The 23,770-nt window shown below is 41.2% G+C and overlaps 9 protein-coding genes across 9 annotated transcripts; 3 read left to right on the plus strand and 6 right to left on the minus strand.

Annotated features, from left to right (window-relative positions):
• Nucleotides 1-836: 836 nt before the first annotated feature.
• On the plus strand, nucleotides 837-2,649 carry ATC70_003364 (uncharacterized protein; the record flags this gene model as incomplete). Its single annotated transcript, XM_064822726.1, has 2 exons — nucleotides 837-2,269; nucleotides 2,325-2,649. The coding sequence occupies 2 exons, from the start codon at nucleotides 837-839 to the stop codon at nucleotides 2,647-2,649; spliced, it is 1,758 nt and encodes a 585-aa protein (XP_064679326.1).
• A 456-nt stretch (nucleotides 2,650-3,105) lies between these two features.
• On the plus strand, nucleotides 3,106-4,215 carry ATC70_003365 (uncharacterized protein; the record flags this gene model as incomplete). The annotated part of the gene is made up of 6 exons (XM_064822727.1): nucleotides 3,106-3,184; nucleotides 3,249-3,375; nucleotides 3,428-3,700; nucleotides 3,774-3,849; nucleotides 3,945-3,960; nucleotides 4,019-4,215. The coding sequence occupies 6 exons, from the start codon at nucleotides 3,106-3,108 to the stop codon at nucleotides 4,213-4,215; spliced, it is 768 nt and encodes a 255-aa protein (XP_064679327.1).
• A 187-nt stretch (nucleotides 4,216-4,402) lies between these two features.
• Nucleotides 4,403-6,348, minus strand: ATC70_003366 (uncharacterized protein; the record flags this gene model as incomplete). Its single annotated transcript, XM_064822728.1, has 5 exons — nucleotides 4,403-4,441; nucleotides 4,500-5,146; nucleotides 5,208-5,866; nucleotides 5,922-6,079; nucleotides 6,136-6,348. 5 exons carry the CDS (start codon nucleotides 6,346-6,348, stop codon nucleotides 4,403-4,405), a joined length of 1,716 nt encoding a protein of 571 aa, XP_064679328.1.
• A 311-nt stretch (nucleotides 6,349-6,659) lies between these two features.
• ATC70_003367 (uncharacterized protein) lies at nucleotides 6,660-7,472 on the minus strand (the record flags this gene model as incomplete). The annotated part of the gene is made up of 3 exons (XM_064822729.1): nucleotides 6,660-7,001; nucleotides 7,084-7,179; nucleotides 7,470-7,472. The coding sequence occupies 3 exons, from the start codon at nucleotides 7,470-7,472 to the stop codon at nucleotides 6,660-6,662; spliced, it is 441 nt and encodes a 146-aa protein (XP_064679329.1).
• A 6,061-nt stretch (nucleotides 7,473-13,533) lies between these two features.
• ATC70_003368 (Cytochrome b5 heme-binding domain-containing protein) lies at nucleotides 13,534-14,766 on the minus strand (the record flags this gene model as incomplete). Its single annotated transcript, XM_064822730.1, has 1 exon — nucleotides 13,534-14,766. The coding sequence occupies one exon, from the start codon at nucleotides 14,764-14,766 to the stop codon at nucleotides 13,534-13,536; it is 1,233 nt and encodes a 410-aa protein (XP_064679330.1).
• A 683-nt stretch (nucleotides 14,767-15,449) lies between these two features.
• ATC70_003369 (uncharacterized protein) lies at nucleotides 15,450-16,164 on the minus strand (the record flags this gene model as incomplete). The annotated part of the gene is made up of 5 exons (XM_064822731.1): nucleotides 15,450-15,522; nucleotides 15,585-15,709; nucleotides 15,765-15,861; nucleotides 15,928-16,092; nucleotides 16,160-16,164. 5 exons carry the CDS (start codon nucleotides 16,162-16,164, stop codon nucleotides 15,450-15,452), a joined length of 465 nt encoding a protein of 154 aa, XP_064679331.1.
• Nucleotides 16,165-16,641: 477 nt separating this feature from the next.
• ATC70_003370 (uncharacterized protein) lies at nucleotides 16,642-17,135 on the plus strand (the record flags this gene model as incomplete). Its single annotated transcript, XM_064822732.1, has 3 exons — nucleotides 16,642-16,681; nucleotides 16,737-17,023; nucleotides 17,082-17,135. The coding sequence occupies 3 exons, from the start codon at nucleotides 16,642-16,644 to the stop codon at nucleotides 17,133-17,135; spliced, it is 381 nt and encodes a 126-aa protein (XP_064679332.1).
• A 369-nt stretch (nucleotides 17,136-17,504) lies between these two features.
• On the minus strand, nucleotides 17,505-21,200 carry DUN1_1 (serine/threonine protein kinase; the record flags this gene model as incomplete). The annotated part of the gene is made up of 1 exon (XM_064822733.1): nucleotides 17,505-21,200. The coding sequence occupies one exon, from the start codon at nucleotides 21,198-21,200 to the stop codon at nucleotides 17,505-17,507; it is 3,696 nt and encodes a 1,231-aa protein (XP_064679333.1).
• A 195-nt stretch (nucleotides 21,201-21,395) lies between these two features.
• On the minus strand, nucleotides 21,396-23,760 carry FMO1_1 (monooxygenase; the record flags this gene model as incomplete). Its single annotated transcript, XM_064822734.1, has 3 exons — nucleotides 21,396-21,865; nucleotides 21,923-23,443; nucleotides 23,562-23,760. 3 exons carry the CDS (start codon nucleotides 23,758-23,760, stop codon nucleotides 21,396-21,398), a joined length of 2,190 nt encoding a protein of 729 aa, XP_064679334.1.
• Between the last annotated feature and the right edge of the window lie 10 nt (nucleotides 23,761-23,770).

Below are 23,770 nucleotides of genomic sequence, written 5' to 3' on the forward strand. Positions count from 1 at the left end.
ATTATCATCTTGAGATATACAATCAATTATCAAGCCAGAGTATACTGCAGTGCATCCAAGCATTTTTAAGGGCACGCCGACTGACTCCAGTGCATAGCATTCCTCTTCAGTATGAGGAAATATACAAGATTTGCAAAATGTGCGGCTTCCAAGATCAATCGCGTGTTTTTGCATATCTCAAGCTATCCCTTTCGCCTGTACGTTTGATCAATGAACAACAACACATTTACCAGAGGGTGGTAGTATCACATTTGATGGTCATGCCAACTGAAATAGCATGTGAATAAAGGGTGCGTGTTGCTTTTCAGAGGAATGTTTCAAGTGCAGAGATGTTTGATGTCGACTCGTCGAATAAATGCAGGTCTCATTCCTATTCAGCATTTGATCAGGGGAAGCAAACATGACAGAACTAGCTTTTCTGCAAAAAATAAAAGAAATGCAATTAGAGGAAGATGGCAGAAATCCAAGAATTCAGTAACAAGATGGCCTCATCTCTCAGTGATATCCAGAGCATGTAATAAGCAATGTACCACCATCAATTTAGACTGTACCGAACATCTTACATAAGCGGCTTGATTCTAGTATACAAGTGCAATTCAAACATTTGAACATGATGGAGAATATATAAAAAAAAAAAAAAAAAAAGACCCACGGAATCTCGGATGTTTTATCACCACCAAACATGTTTCTGATCCAATCGCTTGGATAAGTTAGCCTCGATTTCTCTCTCCAACAAATATCTAAAAACGAGCCAATCCCGTTTCTGAGCAACCTGATTGAAGAACAGAGGAAAAAAGTGGGTCATTATCTTTTTCACCTTTTTTCAGTTGAACAACATGTCTTCTCCAGCAGCAAGCGAGGAGGGACGTGGATCCTACGAGAAGCCCGTGACAACAAAAGACATTGCCAATCTCTACTCGCATCTGCAGACCATGATCGACAACGTGCCCAAATCACCTCGACTCGAAACAAAAAACGACTTTCCTATCACGCCCACCACTTCTTCAAGTTTGAATAGAAGTACACCCTTGAAGCCTGATTGTCCTTGTCATCACATCTTGGTTTCCAAAGACTCCAAGCACTGTGCACTGTGTGATGATGTTATACCCATTCTATCAGAAATACAGCAAGACCGAGAAAGGAAGCGCAAGAATATCTCTGAACTGAAAGATAAACTCACAATGGAGCAAGCTAAATCAAAGACGAATCAAAACGAACTAGCCGCTCAGCAGAAAAAATACCAAGAGACAAGAGATCAGTTGCAAAAGACCAAGGAGCAATATGCCAACATGAAAAGAGACATGGCCGTTTTACAGCAGAAATATGAAACTGAAAAGAAGGAGGCAGACAAGGCAAAGCAGGCCAAAGCAGATGTGGAGAATGAACTGGAGGAATTATCGCAGAAGCTGTTTGAGGAAGCGAATGGTATGGTAGCTACAGAAAAGAGAGCAAAGCACCTGCTTGAAATTCAGTATCAGCATTTGAAGCAAGAATTGGAGCACTGCAGACATCAGATGGAAGTGGAAGAGATGCAACTCAAAGAACTGAAATTGAAAATGGGAGACATGGAAGAGCAGCATAAAAGAGAGCATCGACTCAGCACCAATGGTAGCTGCATTTCTACTGCTTCAGAGGAGGAGGATAGCCAAAACAAGCGAGCATCGAGAGACATGGCGGGCCTATTCAATCACCAGGACGACACACAAGAGGAGGATCCAACTGACCCCCTGGTTTTGAACGAATTCAAGGAATTTGCTGAATCAGGTGAATCAGTGCCTATTCGAAAACTTCATGGGACACCTTACATGAAGAATAGTCTGACCGAGGATGTTGAACCCTGTCTCCGATTTGGACCCAATTCTCGGCTATCAGCAAAGAAACTATATGAAGCCATCTTGTTGAACACATGTTTCATAGAGGAAGCGCCATATGGATTTGCACAAGACCAAGCGAAAAGACCGTACGATGTTCCTCTTAAAATATCAGCAGCGAAAAATATGATCTGGGAGCGACTCAGCACACCTGCCACAGCCCCATTTTCTGGATGTCAGGCATGCGGAAGGAATACGACAGATTTGCCATATCGATTCCGTATCTCCATGTTGGATGATTGGGCTTGCATTGATCGCTATTGCCGTGACAGATTGGTGTCTGTGTGTGAGTTCTACATGTTTATTCGTAATATCAGACAAGGCTACTACAATGGGCGTACGATACCTGATCTGTATCAGGAGTCGATAAGATTAAAGCTCCAAATGTTTTATGCGAGGTAAATAGGGCAAAGTTTAAGTTTTGACAAACTGACCAACATTGTTGACATTTAGAATGGGCACATTATCCCAAGCGCTTTATAGAGTGGGAATTAAAGGGGATCTCATTGGACACGCCTCAGCGCCTAATATGGTCATTCCGCCACCTACTTGTTTCGAAATCAAACAGGCAGATGACGATGGCAATACGGCCAGTGCTACTACATCTACCCTATCTACTCAAAGCAATTCAGACATCTCGATCAAGGTATCCGACCAAGACCAAGAAGATCAGGACGACGACGACGACGACGACGACGACGACGATCACCGCCAAAATGAGGATAGACGCAACTCTGTGCATCCAGGCAATTCGGTATGGTTGGCCCACTCGTTTTAATTACAAGAAACGTAAAATACCCTTGTGCAATTTACAATTGGATTTAGTAAATTTGAAGAAAAAAAGAACATTGCACAAAACGACTACATGATTACTGTTTTCAAGCTTGTCATGAACCGTTTTGGAACATGGCGAAAAAATCGAGGTGACAGCAAAAAAGTATATAAAAAGAAGACATCCTGTTTTGCTTTTTATTCCGTAATTCCTTTTTATTTTTCCTTTTTATTTCTTTCTTTGTTTCTTTTCTTTTGCGTTTCGTCAAATTTGCATCTCCCTCTGTGAATCGTATATTCATAATAACTGGATCCCAATTGTTCATCAAACGTTCTTTCTCTCTTCTATATGGAATAAACTTTTTGTGAGAGGCAAAAAAAAAAAAAAAAAGGTACACATCCATTGTCAAATCAAATCAAATCAAATCAAACCGAAATATCAGTGCCATTTCTTGCATCTCCCATGAACCAGTCAATACACAACATTCCACCGCCTTTGAAGCTGCTGCGACCAAGTCAATTAGACGTCTCTTACACCTTGGGTAACTTACGGGATTCAGACACAATTAGGTAAAAGGAGATACTAACAAGATTATCTCTGTATAGAAGTGGTGCAAAATCCCATTCGAGCCAGATGCTGTGGATTTGGCGAAAAGGATCGCAGACCCATTGATCCACCTCCCATTTTGCAACTCTCTTCCAAAGATCAAGATGGCAATCCAATTGATTTAAAGTAAGACTACGTTTATCCGCCCTCGTCAATGTTACTCACCATTGTTATACAGACCAGAGGACTCCATCTTGTTCTTGGTCCAATGTGAGCTGTACAATGTAGGCAAAACTGAGAACAGGACACTAGTGTATACGCCATGGTCTGCAAATTCATCTAATGATAAGCCCGAATATGTCCGAAATCTACTAGGATCCAGTGTGTCAAATGCCTATCATTTGTACAATGAAAACAATGAGCCTGGCACATATTTCATATTTCATGATTTGTCCGTCAGAACCGAGGGCACATTTGTTCTTAAATTTGTGTTTGCAAATCTTGCTGCCGGGTAATACCAAATGTTTGCTAGCAAACATTTAATTTATATATAAATGTCAAATGATTAACCAAATACACTGTAGTGAACCCCTTACTATGAGTACGCGAATCCAGCAAGAGGTCTTTTCAACTCCCTTTTCAGTATATCCTGCGAAAAAGGTAAAAATAAGTTTAAACTTTATCCAATCTGTGGTATATTAAAAAAAAAAAAAAAGAGGCAGCTATACTAACTAAAGCTCCCTTCCTTGAAACAGTTTCCTGGATTAACAGGTAAACTACATGCCATGTGTAAACAAATCTCCATTCTTTTGTGATTAAATGTGCATAGAATCAACTCCTCTTTCAAAGTGCTTTTCAAAGCAAGGCATCAAAATCCCGATTCGGAGCGACACATCTTCGCTGAAGCGTTTGCCAAACACCACCACCATGTTTACTCGCCACCAGGACGAAGATCAGGATCAAGAACCTCGGCCTAAAAGCAACTTTACGCGGCTCCCGATATCTGACTTTTTGTCTCCAGAGTAGATGAGTACCTTAATTTGTTAACCGTTTTAAAGGCAAAATACCAATCATCAAGGCACAAGGTTTAGCAATACTTTGGTGCACTTGAAACAAAAGTTTTGAACAGTAAAAAAATTCGTTGAATTTGATCATTATTTATTGACATGCTAAAATATTCTATGTTACAGACGTTTTGTTCTAATTTATGTATTTATCGACGCTTGATAACCTTCAATGGATCCTTGCGTTTCTATGTAGAGATGAGATGATAAGCAACTGAGACATCCCTGAGTTTGCGCATGTCTTACCTTGTTGGCTCCCTTCTTAAAGTTGCCTCTTTTGCGCTTTTGGCTTTTGAATGGCACATCAATGGGCTCAGAATTGGCCATTGCAGTAGGAACAGCAATACGGGGCATTAAATAGGAAGGAATGTGCTTCAAGTGATCTTGTACCTTGGCAGGTTGGAGAGCATGGTCGTGACGCAAGAACTCCAAATCTTTAGGCTTGTCTTCAAAATGTGCTTTCAGTTTCTCGGAATTCAGGATCTCTCGCTTGATTTCTTTGATACGGGCCTCCTTCACTGCCACTTTGTTCACTGCTTTTAATGCATCTTCCACACGATATTTGAAACCAGAGACATTCTTCTTTTCAAAACTGTAAGGTTTCAATTCAGCTCCCTTGGCTTCTTGCTGTTTTTTGACTCGAAGATACACTGGATCATCGTAGACCCCCTTTCCACGAGCAACTTCTTTCTTATCCTCCACTAAATCTTTGGTGACAACAAAGGATAAACTCATACCACGCTGACCACCACGAGCGGTACGGCCAATGCGATGAGTATAAGCTTTGGCAGATGTAGGGAAATCAAAGTTGATGACGGCTGCAACACCTTGGAAATCAACCCCACGAGAAACACCATATTCCTTATCACGTTGGACCTTTTTGCCCTTGTGAGCTAACAACACCCCCCCAATGTTAGCACTCTTGATCCCTTGTGAAAATCATTCAACTACTACCTTTTTTGTCTGACTTGACCTCTTCCTCCTCTTGATCTTCTTGTTCCTTAGCATCCTCGTCCTCATCATCGCTATCTTGCTCTCCCTTCAACTCGGATTCATCTGTAGCGATCAAGTAATCGTAGATGCCGCGGTTGAATTCCTCTACAATGTGATATCTAGAGTTCAATGGCAATTCCGAGTTGAGTACACAGGATTTGATGGAGAATTGCTCCAAAAAAAGCTTCAGCTTATAACAGCGGTCGATGTCATTGACAAACAACAATATTTTGCCCTTGATCAGACGTAATTTGATAATGACAAAGGCAAACAAGAACTTTTCAAACTCGGTGCATTTGACGACGTACTGTGTTAACGCATCAGTCTCTTCCTGGGTGTCTTCCAAAGCTAAAATGGCGGGTTTGCGCAAAACGAGAGCTGTCAATTGTTCGATTTCTTTGGTGAATGTGGCAGACATTAAGAAACTTTGGTATATCTTGGGTAAATAGCTCAAAATTTTGCGAACATCATCCTCATAGCCGAATGACAAGACCAAATCAGCTTCGTCGATAACAAGGTTTTCAAGTGATTCCTTCAAATCCATGTTGTTGGCTTCAAGATGAGTCAATGCTTTGCTGGGTGTTGCAACAACGATGTCGGGTTTCTCTGCAAGCAAAGGTCTAATAGTACTCAGCTCAGTATCCATCATGCTCGTTGATCCACTATCAAACATACCTTTGGAGCTGTGCAGAGATTTGACCGGCCAAATTGACAACCTTGACAACTTGGTTTGCATAGACTAAAAGCTTGTTGATGTGGTTTGTCACTTGCTCAGCCAACTCTCTCGTAGGTACTAAGATCAAAGCTTTGATAGAGGCCTCGGCATCCAATGACTACAAATGCATGATTGTTAGTTAGCGATCCCGGCTCTAATGTGCATCTAGCTTACCTCTTTGGCAGCCAAAATCTTTTGTACAATGGGCATGGCATAGGCAGCTGTTTTACCACTTCCAGTGCGAGCACGAGCAAGAATATCCTTACCAGCAAGGGCAAGAGGGATACCTTGTGCTTGGATGGGGGTTGGGCGAGTGAAATCCAATTGAGCTATAGCTCTAGCCAAACGAGGATCAAGGTCAAATGCTGCGAATGTTTGATCAGTCATTACTGTGATAGATTTATGAACAAAAAGACACTGAAATGTCAATGATGTATAGAAAATTTTGGAATGTATAGCTTTTTTTTTTTTTTCTATTTCAAAAGGAAAAAGGTCACATCCAAAGGTCACATCAAGGTGCCCTTTTTGCCCAACATCTTGACAAAAGGTGTAAATCATGCATCAAAATCATACTTACTCCCATCATGAATTAGCTTACACACACATCTCTATATTCAGTTTGGCAGATTCAACTTTTTTTTTTATTATTTATTTATGAAATGTGGATTTTAAAGTAACATATACATGAAATATAACATTTACTTGAGGGGAACAAACTTGGAAGAGTGAGTAGCACCAATACCGGGACGACCGTGCTTGACAGGCTTGTAAGAGATGGAGAACTCGGCGAGGTAGTGGCCAGTCATCTCGGGCTTGATTTCAACTTGGTTGAAGACCTTACCGTTGTAGATACCAATGATGGAACCGATCATCTCAGGAACGATGATCATGTTACGGAGATGGGTCTTGACGACCTCAGGCTTCTCACCAGCAGGGGCGTTCTTCTTGGCAGCACGGAGCTTCTTGATGAGACCCATAGGCTTACGCTTAAGACCACGTTGGAATCTTCTGCGAGCACGACAGTGAACGAGCTCCATGAACTAGAAGATATGCACAGTGGATCAATATCCTGTCTCTATTTCTCTCTTTCCCTGCACTCTATCTTTCAGAATCGCTATTTACCTGTTCAGAGGACAAGTCCAAGAGTTGTTCGAGGTCGATACCACGGTAGGTAAACTTACGGAAAGTTCTCTTTCTGGGAGTAGTTTGCTCGTCAGCCTGGATGAAAGATCAAAAGAAATCGTTAATGTTACGTTCCATAATCGCACTACACACAGCATTCTCCAGCAGCATTATCAAATAAGCAGCAAGTTGGTGTATCAACACAGTCAAGGCGTCGTGAATAAATTGTCGATCCATCTGAAGAATCAAAATCCAATGATGATATATTTCTTCCTTTTTTCTGCTGAAGCAACTTGATTTATCCATCGATTCCCATGTATTTCTGATTCAACATTGCGCTATTTGATGGATGGATGGATGTGCCATGTTCCCCTTCTAATACATACCATACTTAAAGATGCAAAAAGGAAGGATTCTTCGAAAGCTCTGCTTCTTGATGCTGATAGAAGCAAGCAAAATTTCGCCCGGTTCGGGAGCACACCGCAACTCCGCAATAAATCCCACTCACATCCCAATATGATCTCCATAGATGCTCCTTGTTGATTGCGTGCCCCAAGCTGCATCCTGCTTTGTTGCCTGCCCCTCTTTATCGTTGAAACACTGCTCAGATGCTCAGCCGAGCCTTATGTACTCGAAAGCGATTGCAAATGAGTCTCTGTATCGTGCCTTCAAATGAAAATGTAGATGTAGATGCGAATGTCGATGCAATTAGCAAGATCTACTTTAAAGTTACTTGCAAAATGCAATGTTTCAATGTTTCTTATAGCAAGACAATGCCTACCACAGACATTAACATGGCTCATATGTAATTCAAAAGAATTGTACGTCATGCAGTCATGTTAGTGTGCCTAAGCTCAACCTTCTTCGACTAATGCAATTCCTCTAGTAACGGTGCCTGCAGATATCCTACCTGTGTGTCTGCCGAAAGCAAACCACCAGCATCAACTTGACTTAAGGCTAGTTGATCAAGATACGCTCACATAACTCGCAATTCACTATTTGCATTTGTCGTTTGACGTTTATCACCAATTACCTCTTTCTCAATCTTGAATCTTTGACTTCTTGGTAGTATTTGCAATGCTTTTAAGGCTTCTCTTTCGATTTTCCATATACAAACACTGGTGAGACATTGCTTGCGATGCTTTGTCGCGTCCAGAAAAAGTTACCTAGACGCTGCCTTCCTGAGTTATCAAATCGCTCAATGCCTCACTATCCTCAATCACATTTGTTTCTACGCTTGCAAATTCTGCCTTGATATCTTGTCGTATGGAAGCAGCTATACCATCCGACCTGCTTTGCCTCGAGTGCTCCAAGTTTGTATTAAAGGAACAATTCTTATATTGGCAGACAGCATAGCTACATTACTTCCTGATTCTGCGAAATATCTAATATATATACTAGCCGATCTATCTCACTACGCTCGATGTAAGCTTCGCCCTGCGAGCTCTCGCCAAAGACATTTTAAATCAGATATAATAAAATTTTGGTATATCAAGTAAATTTTAAAAAAAAATTAATCAATAGTAAAAGAAAGGTTATATCAGAGCCAGGAGGAAGAGAGGATGGAAACATAAAGCTGGCTATGTGTAAATACAGGACTTGTGTAAAATCTACAGCGATTTTTTTTTGAGATATTGTCATTGCAAAAGACACCTTCGTGAGGCAAATCTCCCAAAAAAGAAGTTTTTGCTCTAAGCAGTTGTCCTTTCAATTCCATGATCCTTATTTAATCAGCATCGCAATCATTATTGTCATCATCAGAAAGGCCTTTAGGTCAGCCAGCAGCAGCACCGCCCGCTAAAATCAATTCAAACCCAGTTTATATTTTCTGCTCAAGATAGGATAGATTTTGTCTTTTGTCGACTTCTTTAAATTACTTTATGAAATTCGACTATGTAAGCTGTAATGACCACCCTATACTAACTAATACATTCTTGGGGTACTTTTCAAGGCGCTTCCAATGGTGTCAAGTAAAATAGATGTTTTGACTGAAATTATTGAGCAATTTAATAAAATTTGAAATGAGGTTTTTAACGAAAATAGCCATATTTGGCATATGAAATCCTCATAAAAGTAGTTTCAGAGTGTTGTATTCAAAGATACAGTATTAACAAATTAAGATAGATTTCAAAAAAGGAAGACTATAAAAAGTAACCAGATACGAAAACTTAAAGATTTATTAATTGATTCAAACACATCCTATTTATAAGAGTTCATTACTGATGAATCATCAATCTATCTTGTTGTTTCAACTGAGTCAATACATCGTATCATGTTTATCTAATATCAGTCAATTGAAGGATCCGATTCGTTCAATCAGCCATGATGATACGATCTGTAGCCATCATTATCCTTCACTATCAGAGACCATCATAATCGATTATATGATTCACTTCTGTGTCGAACCTAATGTCCTAATGTAGACAGTGAGAAACAATGTAAATCATGATCCGACTCTTGCTGAGTTACTGAATGTTCGCAACCGCTACAGACTCAACACAGAGGTTGCTTTGAATCGAGAGAAACATTTTGGTTTAATGTATACCATAGTAAAAGTCTCCATTTTCAAAGTGAAAAATGCGATCGTTTGATTTTCGATGAAAACCACGAGGGGTACCCCATGGTTTTTGGTCGATTTTTGGCCATGTTTTTTTTTGGTCTAAAAAGTTGAGCAAAGGTGTCAGGAAGTTATTGTTACTCGAGTACAATTGTTTGGCGTTATTCTAGTGGCTCAGAAAGGTCTATATGTCAAGATATGAAGGCTTGAAAACCGTCCAATTTGGTTATGTTTTGCTTTATAGCTTTTATTTACACGGCATGAATCACATCTTTGGTAGCTGCAATTTACTGGAAGGGCAGTTCTGCAGTCTGTGCAACTTCTAAGTCGAACAGAAAGCATATTGATTTTGGTAAAGCTAATTCAGGCAAAGTTTGATGCGATATATTGCTGGTAAGCTTATTAATAATGGAAATGAGAAACCGAATATGCTGCTTGAACACTATGATTTTGCACCTAAGCCCCTCCACCAAGAACATCAAGCATTTTACATTGCAAATATCTTTTATTAATATCAAATCGAATTGTTATGCCTCCTGTTCAAGTTAGAAACTGTGTAACCTGTAGAGTTGCTCTATCTGAAGATTTCAAATTTCGAAAGTGTGATTTATGTAGAGTAAATAGAGAAATTTGATAAATAAATCAAAAGAAATGAAAAACAAGCATTCGAATAAATCTTAAGAATTTTTGTTTCAGGAACGTGCCCGAAACTACGGCAGACAAAGAGCTGTATTGAGACCATCCAGAGCAACGAGACCACCGAGAGCACCTGTCGCTTTCATGTCAGAGCTAAGAAGAATGCGACCTCATTATCTCCAAGAACATAATAATGCGTTCAATTCAACACTTGATAGCATTGGTTTATAGAGAGGGTTTACCGTATTGAAGCAAAGGTTCGAAGCCATGGTAACCAGACGTCTAATCCAATACTTGGTAGCATTGATCTATATAAGGGCTTGATCGCAGCGAAGCGAAGGTTCAAAACCATAGTATTTAGCAGCAAATTCGATTTCTCATTCCCTAAATTAATAATTAATTATTTGAAATCAAATTATATAGAAGGTTTTTATTATTACTGATTTGAAAAGTCTACGGCAACAGCCCGCAAGATGACACCGTCGTCAAGCGTAGCGATACTAAATCTAAGCCAGCATTTGATGATATTAGTCTTAATGGGTTTTCATTTCCATTATTAATAAGCTTACCAGCAATATATCGCGTCAAACTTTGCCTGAATTAGCTTTACCAAAATCAATATGCTTTCTGTTCGACTTAGAAGTTGCACAGACTGCAGAACTGCCCTTCCAGTAAATTGCAGCTACCAAAGATGTGATTCATGCCGTGTAAATAAAAGCTATAAAGCAAAACATAACCAAATTGGACGGTTTTCAAGCCTTCATATCTTGACATATAGACCTTTCTGAGCCACTAGAATAACGCCAAACAATTGTACTCGAGTAACAATAACTTCCTGACACCTTTGCTCAACTTTTTAGACCAAAAAAAAACATGGCCAAAAATCGACCAAAAACCATGGGGTACCCCTCGTGGTTTTCATCGAAAATCAAACGATCGCATTTTTCACTTTGAAAATGGAGACTTTTACTATGGTATACATTAAACCAAAATGTTTCTCTCGATTCAAAGCAACCTCTGAAACTACTTTTATGAGGATTTCATATGCCAAATATGGCTATTTTCGTTAAAAACCTCATTTCAAATTTTATTAAATTGCTCAATAATTTCAGTCAAAACATCTATTTTACTTGACACCATTGGAAGCGCCTTGAAAAGTACCCCAAGAATGTATTAGTTAGCGTAGGGTGATCTTCACAATCCATATAGTCGAATCTCGCAAAAGAGTTCAATCAAGTCGAAAAAGAGTTGATTTTGGCAGGCCTCGCTGATGCTGGCTTAACCGAATGCCTTTCTGATGATGACAATGATAATTGCGATACTGACCCAATGGAGGTCATATATTTGAAAGAACAGTTACTTTGTCCAAATATATGTATATATATTTACTTTTGTTCAGAGTTTCTCCTTGTAAAAGTGTCTTTTGCAATGACAATAATCTCTCACTATTAATTGTATGTCTAAGATTTATGTGATATCTCTGAATTGAAATGTTTTCGGCGAGAGCCCGCAGGGCAACGCCGTCATCCAGCGTAGCAAGATCGATCGGCTACTTGTCTTATACAAGAGATCAAATACAATGTTAGATTTAGTTGACATGTCAGGATCGAAAAAAAAATGTATGGCGAATGAAGAGGATATTTTGTTAGTACGTTAACCAAAGTGTGTCCATGGGAAATCATATTTTGTTGGTACGTTAGCCACCCCCAGGGGTACCTCATAGTTTTCATCAAAAATCAAACGATCGCGATTTTGACCGCAAAAACGACGACTTTTACTAAGGCATACATTGATTCAAAATGTTTCTATGGACTCAGAGCAACCCCTGAAACCTTGATTATTAGAGCTTTATATGTGACATTTTGACATTTTGGTCAAAAACCTCATTTCATATTTTCAAACATTTCTCAGTAAGTTCAATCATAACCCTCTTTATATTTAGTATCATTGGGTGCGCCTTGAAAAGTACATTAGACATGTATTAGAAAAGGTGGGATGATCATCACTTTTTATATAGTCGAATCTGGCAAAACAGATTTTTTTTTAAAAAAAATTTGTTTATTGAGGCAAAACAGATGAACAAGGTCGATCTTTTATTAATTCTGCCAAATCTGGAGCAGAGTAAACCTGAAGTTTCAATTAGCTCTGACTGACAAAATTAATGATACCCACACCAAGAAGAACCCTAATGTTTATGAAGATAATAAGAGTTTGCAAGGCGAAGTAAACTGTAGCTTAGCCTGACCACTCTTGCCTGGCCACTCTTTATTGACTCCAACGCCCATTTTATGTATGAGACCTTCAGCTGCTGCGAATTGCTCATACAGGGGCGAGCCGTAATGGGAAATGCAAAATCCAAGCTATTTTCATCAATATTCACATTTCAATTCAGTAGCGTAATAACGTATTGATGGGCAGCGCTGAATCTTTCCAACACATCAAACAGAGGCTCGTAGTCTACATCGATAATTAATTTAGTACAAGCACTAAAGTCTGTATCACCTAAGCTTCAGTTGTCTAGAACCTTCAGGATCAAACGTAAGACGTGGTACTCAATTCAGTGCATTGAGGATATTTCTATCCGTTATTTGAGCACGCACATGCTTCATCACATGTATGGTGCTTGGTAAAATGGGCACGATTCACATCTGTATCTTTCAAAATATAGATCCCTGGTCTGTAGAGCATCAGCATATGTCAACAAAAAGCTTATTCTGTAACACAGACAGCCCATTCATATTTAAGGATACTAATGCGACGCAATTGAAACATGCCATTTAAGCCCCTTGACCCCATTTCTTTGATCCGCACTTTTACGAACTGAATATACTTCAATGAAATCAAATATGCAAAGGCCGGGAATTTGTATTAATGCAATGGCCGAGTTTTAGGTGTAAGAATGGTACATTTCAAACGACGTAGATCTTCAACTCCATCTTCGAGAAAAGAAATAGCTGGAAACCAAACTATTCTTGTTGTTGGATCGGGTGTGCCGTTTTCAGGTATCTTACCATAAAGGCATTGAAGAATACAAAAAAATAGCATCAGCCCCACGCCACAAACGAAAGCAGGATATGTTGATGTAAAAATAGAAGAATTGAAATAACATTTGTATTTTTAATTCAGTTTATATGTTGTTTAGGAGTGATAATAGTGTAACAAGGTGAGGGAAGAAGAAAATAGTCTATTTACAGGTTCTTTTTAAATGAGATGAATGTGAGGGAAAGAGGAGATGGCGAGAGAGAATGTACATGTAATTAGATGGTAGTGGGAGGTGGAGGGGAATAATTTAGCAAATTAGCGAGATTTGCAGGCACCTTGTCTTCGGCATATCTCCATTCAGGATGATGATACAACTGCAAAGTATTGCTTGCATACCACTTGGGAAAGTCCATTGAGCTAGGATGGTTCAGTTTGCCTTGAATATCCATAGCCATCAATTCAGCTCTGCAAGATTTATCACGATGAATTTGAAGCTTGTAGTAGTTGGGTGACATTGTGCATTTCTTTCCACTGCGATAAGCCAAGAATGTCAAAGCAGCTTGATCTTGACGATGATTCAAACGAGATGAACCTGGGGGAGCAATGCAGTTCTTATCCAAACCACACTCGTACCATGGTTGAATGATGTCATTAAAGATTGTTTGGTTGTGAACATCAAAGCCCAAAGCAGCGCCATTACAGTTGGGGTTTTTCGCGTACTCTTGAGGGTCAGCATTGTAGTACTTGTACATGCCAGGATGTGTCCACATGCCCATGTTTTTAGATGAACGAGGAGACCAGAAACCGCCATTCTTGCGAATTGTAGAAGGAATGCTCTTTATAAACTCGGGTGTAACCATATTACCAGCATCCAACCACACCAAGATACCATTGGAATCTTGCACATACTTTTGGCTCGCTTCGTGTACAATGCCAGTCTTCCAAGCGTACTCACCAGCACTGATAGCGACGTCCCAGAAACGAGGATATTTGAAATAGTCGAATGTCTCTAAATCATCAATCAAACCATTCTCGACAAACTGATCCAATACGGGTAGCTGAGTGCGATTCATGCCAATGTTGTAGACAACGATTCTAGGAAATTCATGAACTTCAAGTTGGTCACGCAGATTATAAAGTGAATACAAGAAATTTTCGAGTGAGCACAAGTGATTGGCGCTGGATGCAGTAACGATAGTGAAAGGATAAGATGTGGGCTTGGGCACTATGGGATGAGTCACATGCTTGACGAGTGGTTGTTGCTGTTGCTGTTGTTGTTGGTCTGGCATGGCAGGTAGAGATGAGACGCCATCGCAATCATTGCTGTTGCAGATGGACGTTGTGGTTGAGGTGGTTGTGCTGTACACAATTCTGATTTTCAATGTAGATACGAAAAAGAAGGCGATGAAGAACAAGATAAGGATGGGTATGCTCAGCATGCTTCTGAACGAGAATTGTTTTGCCGGTGCAGTGGACATCTTTTGAGTGGAAAGAGGACCAGCCATCATTGTGTAAGTATAATAAATAAGAGATAAATAGGTTGAAGAAAGAGAAATAAAAGACGAGATGAATTTATGGGCTTCTATTTATATTCAAATAGAAAACTTTTAGTTCTTTCTGTTTATTTAGGAAGGAGACCGTATTTAGATTTCCCTCACCCCCTTCCTATCAACTCCCCCCTTCATATTTATAGAAATTACCTCTGTGCAACCAATTTGCGTATTTTTATATCAAAAATGGTTTGTTCTGGTACATACGGCTTGGTGTAACAAATCATGATATTGCTTATAAGACGGGCAATATTGACCTCAAGCAGCATTGGACGTGGGTACGTGTGCAAATGCGAGAGAAAGAGCGAGTTAGGCAGAGAGGGGCATTTTAATCTACCAGATATGCCCGTGGAAATGCATTTGATTAAACGTCAAAATAGCTAGATGTATAAAATTAACCTTCATTACTACATTTGAACAGATTAAACAACAATAACAAAAGCCCAGGTTTGACCAAACAGAGGCGTAGTAAAACGAGTGAGCAAGAGTGCGAGAGAGTATCACAATGACACTAGAAGTGATCACACGGCTTCTTTTTTTGGGCTTTGTTGGTTTTATGATACGACTGAAAATGGGCTTAAAACAATATACTTCATAAAACATGGGTTAAGCATAATGCTCCCAATGTCTAGTTTGATTGATCAGTTCTTTATTATGAGGACAGGGCAATGGCAATTATGCAAGCAGTGATCACTGACGGAACCGAGTATAAACCTAGCAACCCCAATACTAAGTAAATGAACTGTCAACCGTGGCAGATAAGCCAAGAAACTTACTTTTGGATGCCTTCTTTATTAGATGAGCCCAGCACCAGCATATCTGGAGGATCTTGATTAATGTAATCTTCAATGATATAGCCACAATCTTTGGTGCTTGTTTTCACGATTACTGCATTCGACTTCTATAAATATCGGTTTAGGACACATGTAACATCAGAAATGGGCTTGTATACCGACTGTTTCATCAAACTGTGCTAAATATGTGTTCAAATTCGCTACAGATTCCTTTGCGTCTTGTTGAATGTCAACATTGTTCATTCTGTCCAATCCGCTCCTATAAATATGCACATGTCTCGGGCGTGAGTTACCATGTTGTCAGACATGCCACCCTGTCACTTACATGAATCCAAAGGCTGTGATACCAGCTGGATTTAAGCCTACAGCATAGACAACATCCAGCTTGTACGGGACAGACAGGTTTGAACATAGTTTGGCGGCATAGTCGATGGCCTTTTTGGAAATTGGGGAATCGTCTGCAGCTACAACGATGCGATAAACCGGGGAACTGGAAGATGTTTATTAATAACTGCTGCCATATCCATGTCATAGTGAAGTTTGCGTGTTTTTGATACCTCATGTTTATATATGTATAATATTTGTTGGATTTATTCGTGTGTGTGTATAGAAGAAAGAGAGAGAGAGAGAGAGAGAGAGAGAGTTAAAAAAAAAAAAGAATCTTATAGTGTGATCTTTTATACAGGTGATTCCTCGCATGAATAAGATACAACTCCATTTTAACACCCCCAAATGAATCCAAAACTTGTGGAAGATTTCGATGAAAATCACTGGAATCAATAGAAAACAATGGCAGCACATGTAAGCGCAATGAGTGGTGCCATTCGATTACCATTCATTGCATAATGTGTGAAAGGGAGGGAGAGATTGCGAGTCGATCAAGGAGAGACCATCTGTCCTACACTTGAACAATAGAAGCACCCTCACATGTAACGAAAAGCTGAGCTTTGATATATTGTTTCCATCTTTCCACACAGTTATAATTTTCCTTGGCTCTTTTTTAATCACTTTTCCTCTCCATCGTGTCAATTATTTTCTCATGTTTATATACCTGGCCATCTTATTGTTCATTCTAGCATGTAAGGTTCATTGCTAAATTACCTCATTCTTGTAGTTGACTCACCATAATGTTAGTATGCTGGTATTTCCGCACACAGATTCGGGAAGGTGCTTCAGAATTAGCAAACAAAATGAACCGCTTGTTGGGCTATCATTTGTTACCGACTAATACTGGCTCATTTGAAAGTGATATTGAAGATGGATTAACGAGCTCGCACTTTGATTTACATGCCAATTTGGATGAAGAAGACAGTAGAGCTGGATTAAAGGACAAGGAGGAAATTATGAGAATCATGAGAAAGCAGAATGTTTCGTTCGATGAAGCTCGACTCATTCGACAACAAAAGCTGTTGAAAAAGAATGTAAGTAGACAGAGTAATTGGTATAAAGAGCAGGGTGAATTAAATATGTGGACCATAGAACATTGACCCTGAAACTGGGTTGCCTTTGGACCCTAAATTTGTTTCTTTCTGATCAACATTCATAATACCTTAATTAAACTGCTGCATTATTATCACCCATAAACCGTTTGCTCTGTTGATTATGTGATTGTTGCTCAATGCTTGTGTTCTTTTGCTTTATTTGATGGGATGTCAATTGGGCTTTTTGAGAGGTGTAGCACCCAAATGTTTGACATGCTCGGTGCATTTCAACCCAGAATCCCTCTAGACATTGGCGTGCTATCAGCTTGCAGCACATAGGAATGGCGAGCCTTGTTTGACTGGACACATGGACATCAATTAAAGATGCTTTACAGCGCAGTTATCATTCTTGTCCCTGAAATCCTAAATTTGCGGCATTTACATCATGCAATCACTTTATTCATTTACAAGGTATTAAAAACTATCTTAATTGCACAGTGTAATCAAAGTCTGCTACCTCTATAGAGGTAGGTAGAGAAGCAGAGGCGCTTTCAGGGGGTATATTATTTTGATTCAAAGAATCCAGCATTTCGTAGGCAACCATGCGAGCATCAGGGAACGTAATTTCAATCACCTTGATCCTTAGCTTGGATAATTCAGCAGTTTTCAATAAACTCCCGTTGTCAGATATCTTGAATCGTCGAAGCTGGAATTCCTTGATCAAATCCTCATTAAATTCATCGCTGACTCTCTTTTTGCCGCTGCTTTGTTCTTGGCCATAGAGATAAAACTGGCCCGCCCTTTTAGCATTGTTGCAGAGATCTTCCAGTGTATATCCATGCATGGCGCTGCGTTGATCGTTCTCGGGATCATAGCTCATCCTCTCCTCTTCATCGTCCATGGTGGTGACCTTGCCTCCACCCAATCCCCCATAGGCTAATTGACCGTAATTGAGCACCAGGTTCTTTAACGCATCAATCTGGTTTGAGCTTAATTGGAGTAGGCGAAAGACCAGGCGTTCACCATCAATGCTTGCAGTCGCATTTCCCGTACCATCACTGACCAGAACAAACGCATGCACAGAGAACACGCGGGAGGCGCCCTGACACATACCATAACAATCATTGTTTCGCACAATGGAACCGCAATCTCGACACTCCCACTTCAAGGTGAGGTTGATGATGGAATGAATGTAGCAGAACAATCTAAAGATCTGTCTATCGCCTTCCTTTGGTCGTCCAATAACAGTGTCCAAAAAGGAGGAGATGAGACGAGTGTGGATGAGGGCAGGCTCCATGGATACCACGCTGGGTGAGGGTGTTGTGTCGTTGATGTGTATACATGTTGCGGAATTCGCCAAGAAGAAGAACTCCTCGTTTGAATAGGCCTTCTTTTTACGAATCAAGTTGCGGAAAGTAACTGTTGCACCTATCACCAAGCCCACAGGATAGTGCGTCTTGTGCACGTCCATGTAGATACTAATGACTTGGAGGCTGTCAGGTTGGCGTAATTGAACGAATAGTTTCCGATTCGTCTTGCCAGTGCTGATACCTAGCTGACTGTAGAGTTTGAAAGCATGCTTGTTGAGTGTGCCATGGGATGAAAATCCTTCCATGAAACGCTTGATGATGACGACGCCCTGCACATGAACCAATTGCTCAGCGAAATGTTGCGGTATTGTCGCGGTAGTGATACCAGGTGGCAGGTGTGTGTCGGTCAGTTGAGAGACATTGTAAACCACGGACTGAGGGTCCTGTCCAATTGTGTTTTGGCTGTAGTGTGGTGTCAATTGGATCTTGTTTGTACTGTCAGTTGAGGGTACTATGGGATATATTGTATGATTGTCGGCATCTATTGTGAGCGCAAAAGGAGAGATATTGGTAATACTTTCGATGAATGATTCAGGTGCATCCAGTCCGTAGATGACCCAGTAGGAGCCCACTTGAAAATCAAGGTGCCACTGCAGTGAATTCTTGAGAGAAGTAAACACCAGAGCATAGTTTTTTGAGCCATCGGCAACAATGCCACTTGGGCCAGATGGAGAAGCAGTAGAACCCAGGCCCTTAATCTGGTACATTTTCACAAGCACTCGACATTCAAGATGGACGGTTCCATTTGTAGTAAAACACACCTCCACCGGAAACCGGTTCACTACATGGACAGCCAGGTACCGGTGCTCTGTAGGCAGATAATTACTTCCTCCAGTAGGCTTGAGCGGTACAGACAACCTGTCCAGCTTTCTTGTCAGAGGAGCATCTTCTAGATCAGGTAAGCAAAAAGTGACGCTTTCGTTGTCATTTTCAGTGTCCCGCAGCAGTAGTAAATCATTGTGTTGGCACACAAAATACGTCAGACGCAGGTCTTTTCGTTGGATCAACTCCTCATTTTCATTGTCTACAAAAGCCAAATCTTCTGTAAACATGTGTAGACGTCGCACCATACAGATCTCTCCCGTCCTGGCTGATATAGCGTTCGAAGAGGGTGCCGCCAGCACGAACAAAACACGAGATTCATTGTCTATCAGGTACAGTCTGCCATCGCGAGCCACTTGCAGCATGCCCAGAATGTAGTAGTCTGCCGTCTGATCATAATCCGCCTTTTGAGTCAGCACATATTCCTTTTCAAACATGGTATTTCCACCAGCTAAATCCAACGTATGGTCCTCAAGTTTCGTCTCTAAATTGGCCTGGATTTTGTCTAGCGATGGATAGGCATCAATCACTATACGAAGGTTGCCCTCTCCCACCAACAAGCAGACAGTATCATGCAATACGAAATCATTGATCATGTCTCCAGCCCGCATGACTGGTGTTTGCGTTGTTGCAAATACTTGATTCCTCACTGTGTTGTAAGCATGCTGGAATCCGTGAATATCCTTCACAATTTGCGTATCGACAAACTTGACTGTCAATGCTGCATAGATCTCCAATTGGCGTAACAGTTGCTGAAAGGTGGATTTTCGACGAATGATATCTGTGTAAACGTTCGACTTGATCTGTGAGTCTAGATCTGTATTGTGTGCTAGAAAGAACGGCTTTGTTATCTCCTCAAACACGTTGTGATTCTTGGGGAATTTCAGTACTTCAACATGACTTTGCATGCAAGCAGCAAGCGCAAAGTAGCCCTCGTCCGCCTTGTTGGCCTGCCAAACGTGCTGTAACAAATAACTGGTTTTGCCATCTTCAGGATTCACAATCACTGCATGAAAATGGTGTAGGCGCACTTGTGTGTCAATTCGATATGGCATATCTGCAGCGTAGCTAAACAGGTGGAATAGAGACACAATGATTGTGTGATCCAATTCGTAGATGCCAAACATGCTGTCAATGACACGAGTGATGGTGCCAGTGTATGCCTTGTGTTTGTGGACATGGATCAAAGTCAATTGCTTCTTGCTGGGTGGTTCGCTGCTGCTGTCGGTTCGGTTGCTGCAAATGCTCTCGTACTGTGAAAATGTGATGGATTGAACATTTGTTCTGGGACCAAACGTCAGGACATTGAACGAGTGGCGGTCTGTGCTGTGTATGGTATCTACTTCAAGGTTTTGAAATGCAAAGGCGCCTCCTATTTGAAAATAACGGTAGTACTCGATCCATTTATTGTCGCGAAACAGCACGTTGATAGCTGTTAGTTCTGCGCCGGTGTCTGCTGTTTGGATGTTGCTGCTTGTCATTTGTACAAAGAACATGACTGGTTCGCCTGGCTGCACATACAGTGTGGACACTGCATACACAATACCTGCCATGCAGACGTTCTTGCTTGAATGAAGCTGATCTCCAGGTGTGTAGTACTGATGTTCACGTCTCAGGCTCTGGTTGAATGGAAAAGCATCTGCCCGGAGTGCTTCTTTCAATATCGACTTTTTGCACTCCTCGTCTGTATACACATACTCCAACCGGAATTCCAGATGGCATGAATTAGCTCCTTCCTGTAGATTTACAAGATTCCACTTCTTGATAAACACCTTTGTGTTTACTGCGTGCGTATGTAATCGGTTCACTAGACAAGGAATGACGCTCTTGCTAGTTCTTTCCAGTAACAAAACGGTGCCTCGAGGGTAGCTGTGTGTCTCGGTTGTTACTACAGTTAAGGTACCTGTGGCAATGGCTTTGGCTTCGCGATGTGTGGATCCGTATGGGTAGTTCTTTAGGTCATTGACACAAAGTATGTTGACCATGGGCGCTGCTTGTGAAGTATAAGTGAAAGAAAGGTAAATCAAACTTGATGCGAGACCGCGAAATGCTTTTAATTTGTGTCACTGTTTATGGCCGCCAGCCAAATGTCAATCAAACAATAGGAACAATGGACGTTTGTTATGAGCAGCGCAATGGAAGTGAACCACTATATCTACTTGATTGCAACAAGCAAAAGCCTAAAAGCGGTTTATTGATGCTTTGGGCGTGTTTAAGTCTATAAACGGGCCTTGATCAATCGACAGATCAATTAAAGTCGAGTTATTGAACAGGGCCTGTAGTGGCTGCCACTCTCTACTACCCCCACCAAAGGACTTTGCTTGCGTCTTATTATCACATCGAATGGCTGAATTTGGCAACGAAAGTGTCGCGTCCAGTAGCTTTGTAAAAGAGTGATTCTTTTGTCGCAGTGAGGAAAGCTTTTTTCTATCGAACATGGCCTTCCCAGTGATTGATTTCTTGATGGTGGGTATCACATACTGCGTATAATCTGCATCGCTCGACAGGTACCTCAGAGACTTGATCCAAGCATAATGAGCCGTGAAATCCAAGCATTGAATCTGAATATCTCGTGATGGCGCTTTAATATAGATGCCAGGAGGCCTTGATTTCTCATGTGGCGGCAACACCATAAAAGATTCCACCAGCACTGCAGGTAAAACTCCATTAGCCACTGCGCATCACTCCTGCTCAACCTACTGCTTACCGCTCTTTGTACTGCATCGACTAGCATTGGCACCAGGCTCCTGAGTACTCCAATACAGCGTTTGAGTATAAGGATGTATCCAGAAAAACCGACGATGTCTGTTCTCTGAAATACCACTGCCAACCACTTTTCTGGTATGCTTCCACATCCAATTACCAATCATGGTGCGTGTCATGGCATCGGCTGATGATCCACTATCACCCTCATTATTCTCTCGGTTGAAATCAGTATTGACCTTGAAATCATGATTGCCAAAGTTTAATTTGAATGGCGGTGATTTCTGTTGCCTTTGTTCATCAGCGGCGGCAGCCATCTTGTCTCGCTTTGACTTGTATATGTAGCTGGTAGGCTCCCTGATCAATGTTCCGTAATACTCATGGTGGGAGGCCACCCTTTGCGATTGCGCCTGTTTATTACTAGTACTTTCACTGATGCTTGTGGCTGATGGGGATGACATGAAAGAGGATAGTGTATCATGGTTCGTGATGGAAGGCAATTCAACACAAGTGAGCGTGATGCTTTTCTCTAGGGCCGTTTTGCGGGAGTGAAGAGGTAGTGTATTCTTGTTGTCGAGAGGCTTTTGCTTGGGTTCATTACTTGTTTGTCCAGTGTTTGTATGACAACTACTGCTAGACATGGCTGAGGAGGCTATAAATTTGCCTACAGACCCAGCTTGAGACAGTTCATCACCCAGTGATTTGCCTCGTTGAGGATAAGGAGATGAGCCTGCCACTGCCAATTGTTTTGTACTAGGGCTGGATCTATTTATCGATCTCAATGACGAACGCTGCTGTCTGTTGGATATGGAAGCAGGAGAATGTGACGCTAATGAGCTGTTTGATATTGGAGAATGCGGCTGCTGTGCTGGCAACGAGAACAGCGACGTGGATGGTGTGTGGTGCTGACGGAAGTGCTCTATCGTCTCCTGTGCTTCTCTCATTAGATTGTCAATCTCGGTGCGCTCCTGTCGCTCCTCGTCTATCTTTGTCTGCATGGTCTTGATAATCTCGTGAGCTTGATCCAGCGATATGCTGAGGGCTGCTATCTCTGCTTCGTGTCGCGCTGCCAGTGATTTTGAATTCAAGCGTGCGCTGTTGTTGAGTGGATTGGATGCCGTGGTGGTTGCGGTAATGGTGGATGTAGGCTCTTCCTTGCTGCTGGAGAAAGGTGGTTTGTCGACATGTCGCAGTCCATTTTGCTGGTGGGCCACTTCCTGTTGTATTGCCAATACTTCTTGCAACTGCTTTGCTATCTGATCCTTCTCTGCGCGCAAGTTGTATAGCGTCTTTTTCAGCGCCAATGTCTCCTCGTTATGCTGCTCTTGGGCAGACATCAAATTAGACTCCCAGATGTGTTGCACTGTTTTGAAATGCTCGATTTCCTGGCAGAGTTTTGCCTCTTGTTTGGCTAGTCTATTCTGCTCTATTGTTGATCTACTTAGACTCTGTGACAAATCATGTATCTTTTGTAGCAGTTCTTGCTTGTTGAGCTCCAGATTCCAAATCTCGTCCTTGTATCTCTCTGTCAGTTCAATGTCAACATCATTCAAAAAAAAAACATTTGATCAGCAAGTTATGCAAGTGTGTGTGTGTGAGAGTGTGTGAGAGAGAGAGAGAGAGAGAGAGAGAGGTGGCGGTACCTTCTGTCTCACCTTTTCCCTTTAATAGTCCATCGAGTTTGTTGAACTCCTGTTGTTTATCTGCCTTTTCAATTTCAAGCACTGTAAGGGTGTGCTGATATTCCTCCAGGAGGCCATGCATTTTGAGCACTTCACTCAGGAGACCGTGTCCTACAATACTAGACGACGACGACGACTCGTCCTGCGTTCTCATGTCCATGCTGCTAAAT

Source organism: Mucor velutinosus (genome assembly GCF_035048745.1).
Source record: "Mucor velutinosus strain NIH1002 chromosome Unknown tig00000165, whole genome shotgun sequence".
Taxonomy (NCBI): domain Eukaryota; kingdom Fungi; phylum Mucoromycota; class Mucoromycetes; order Mucorales; family Mucoraceae; genus Mucor; species Mucor velutinosus.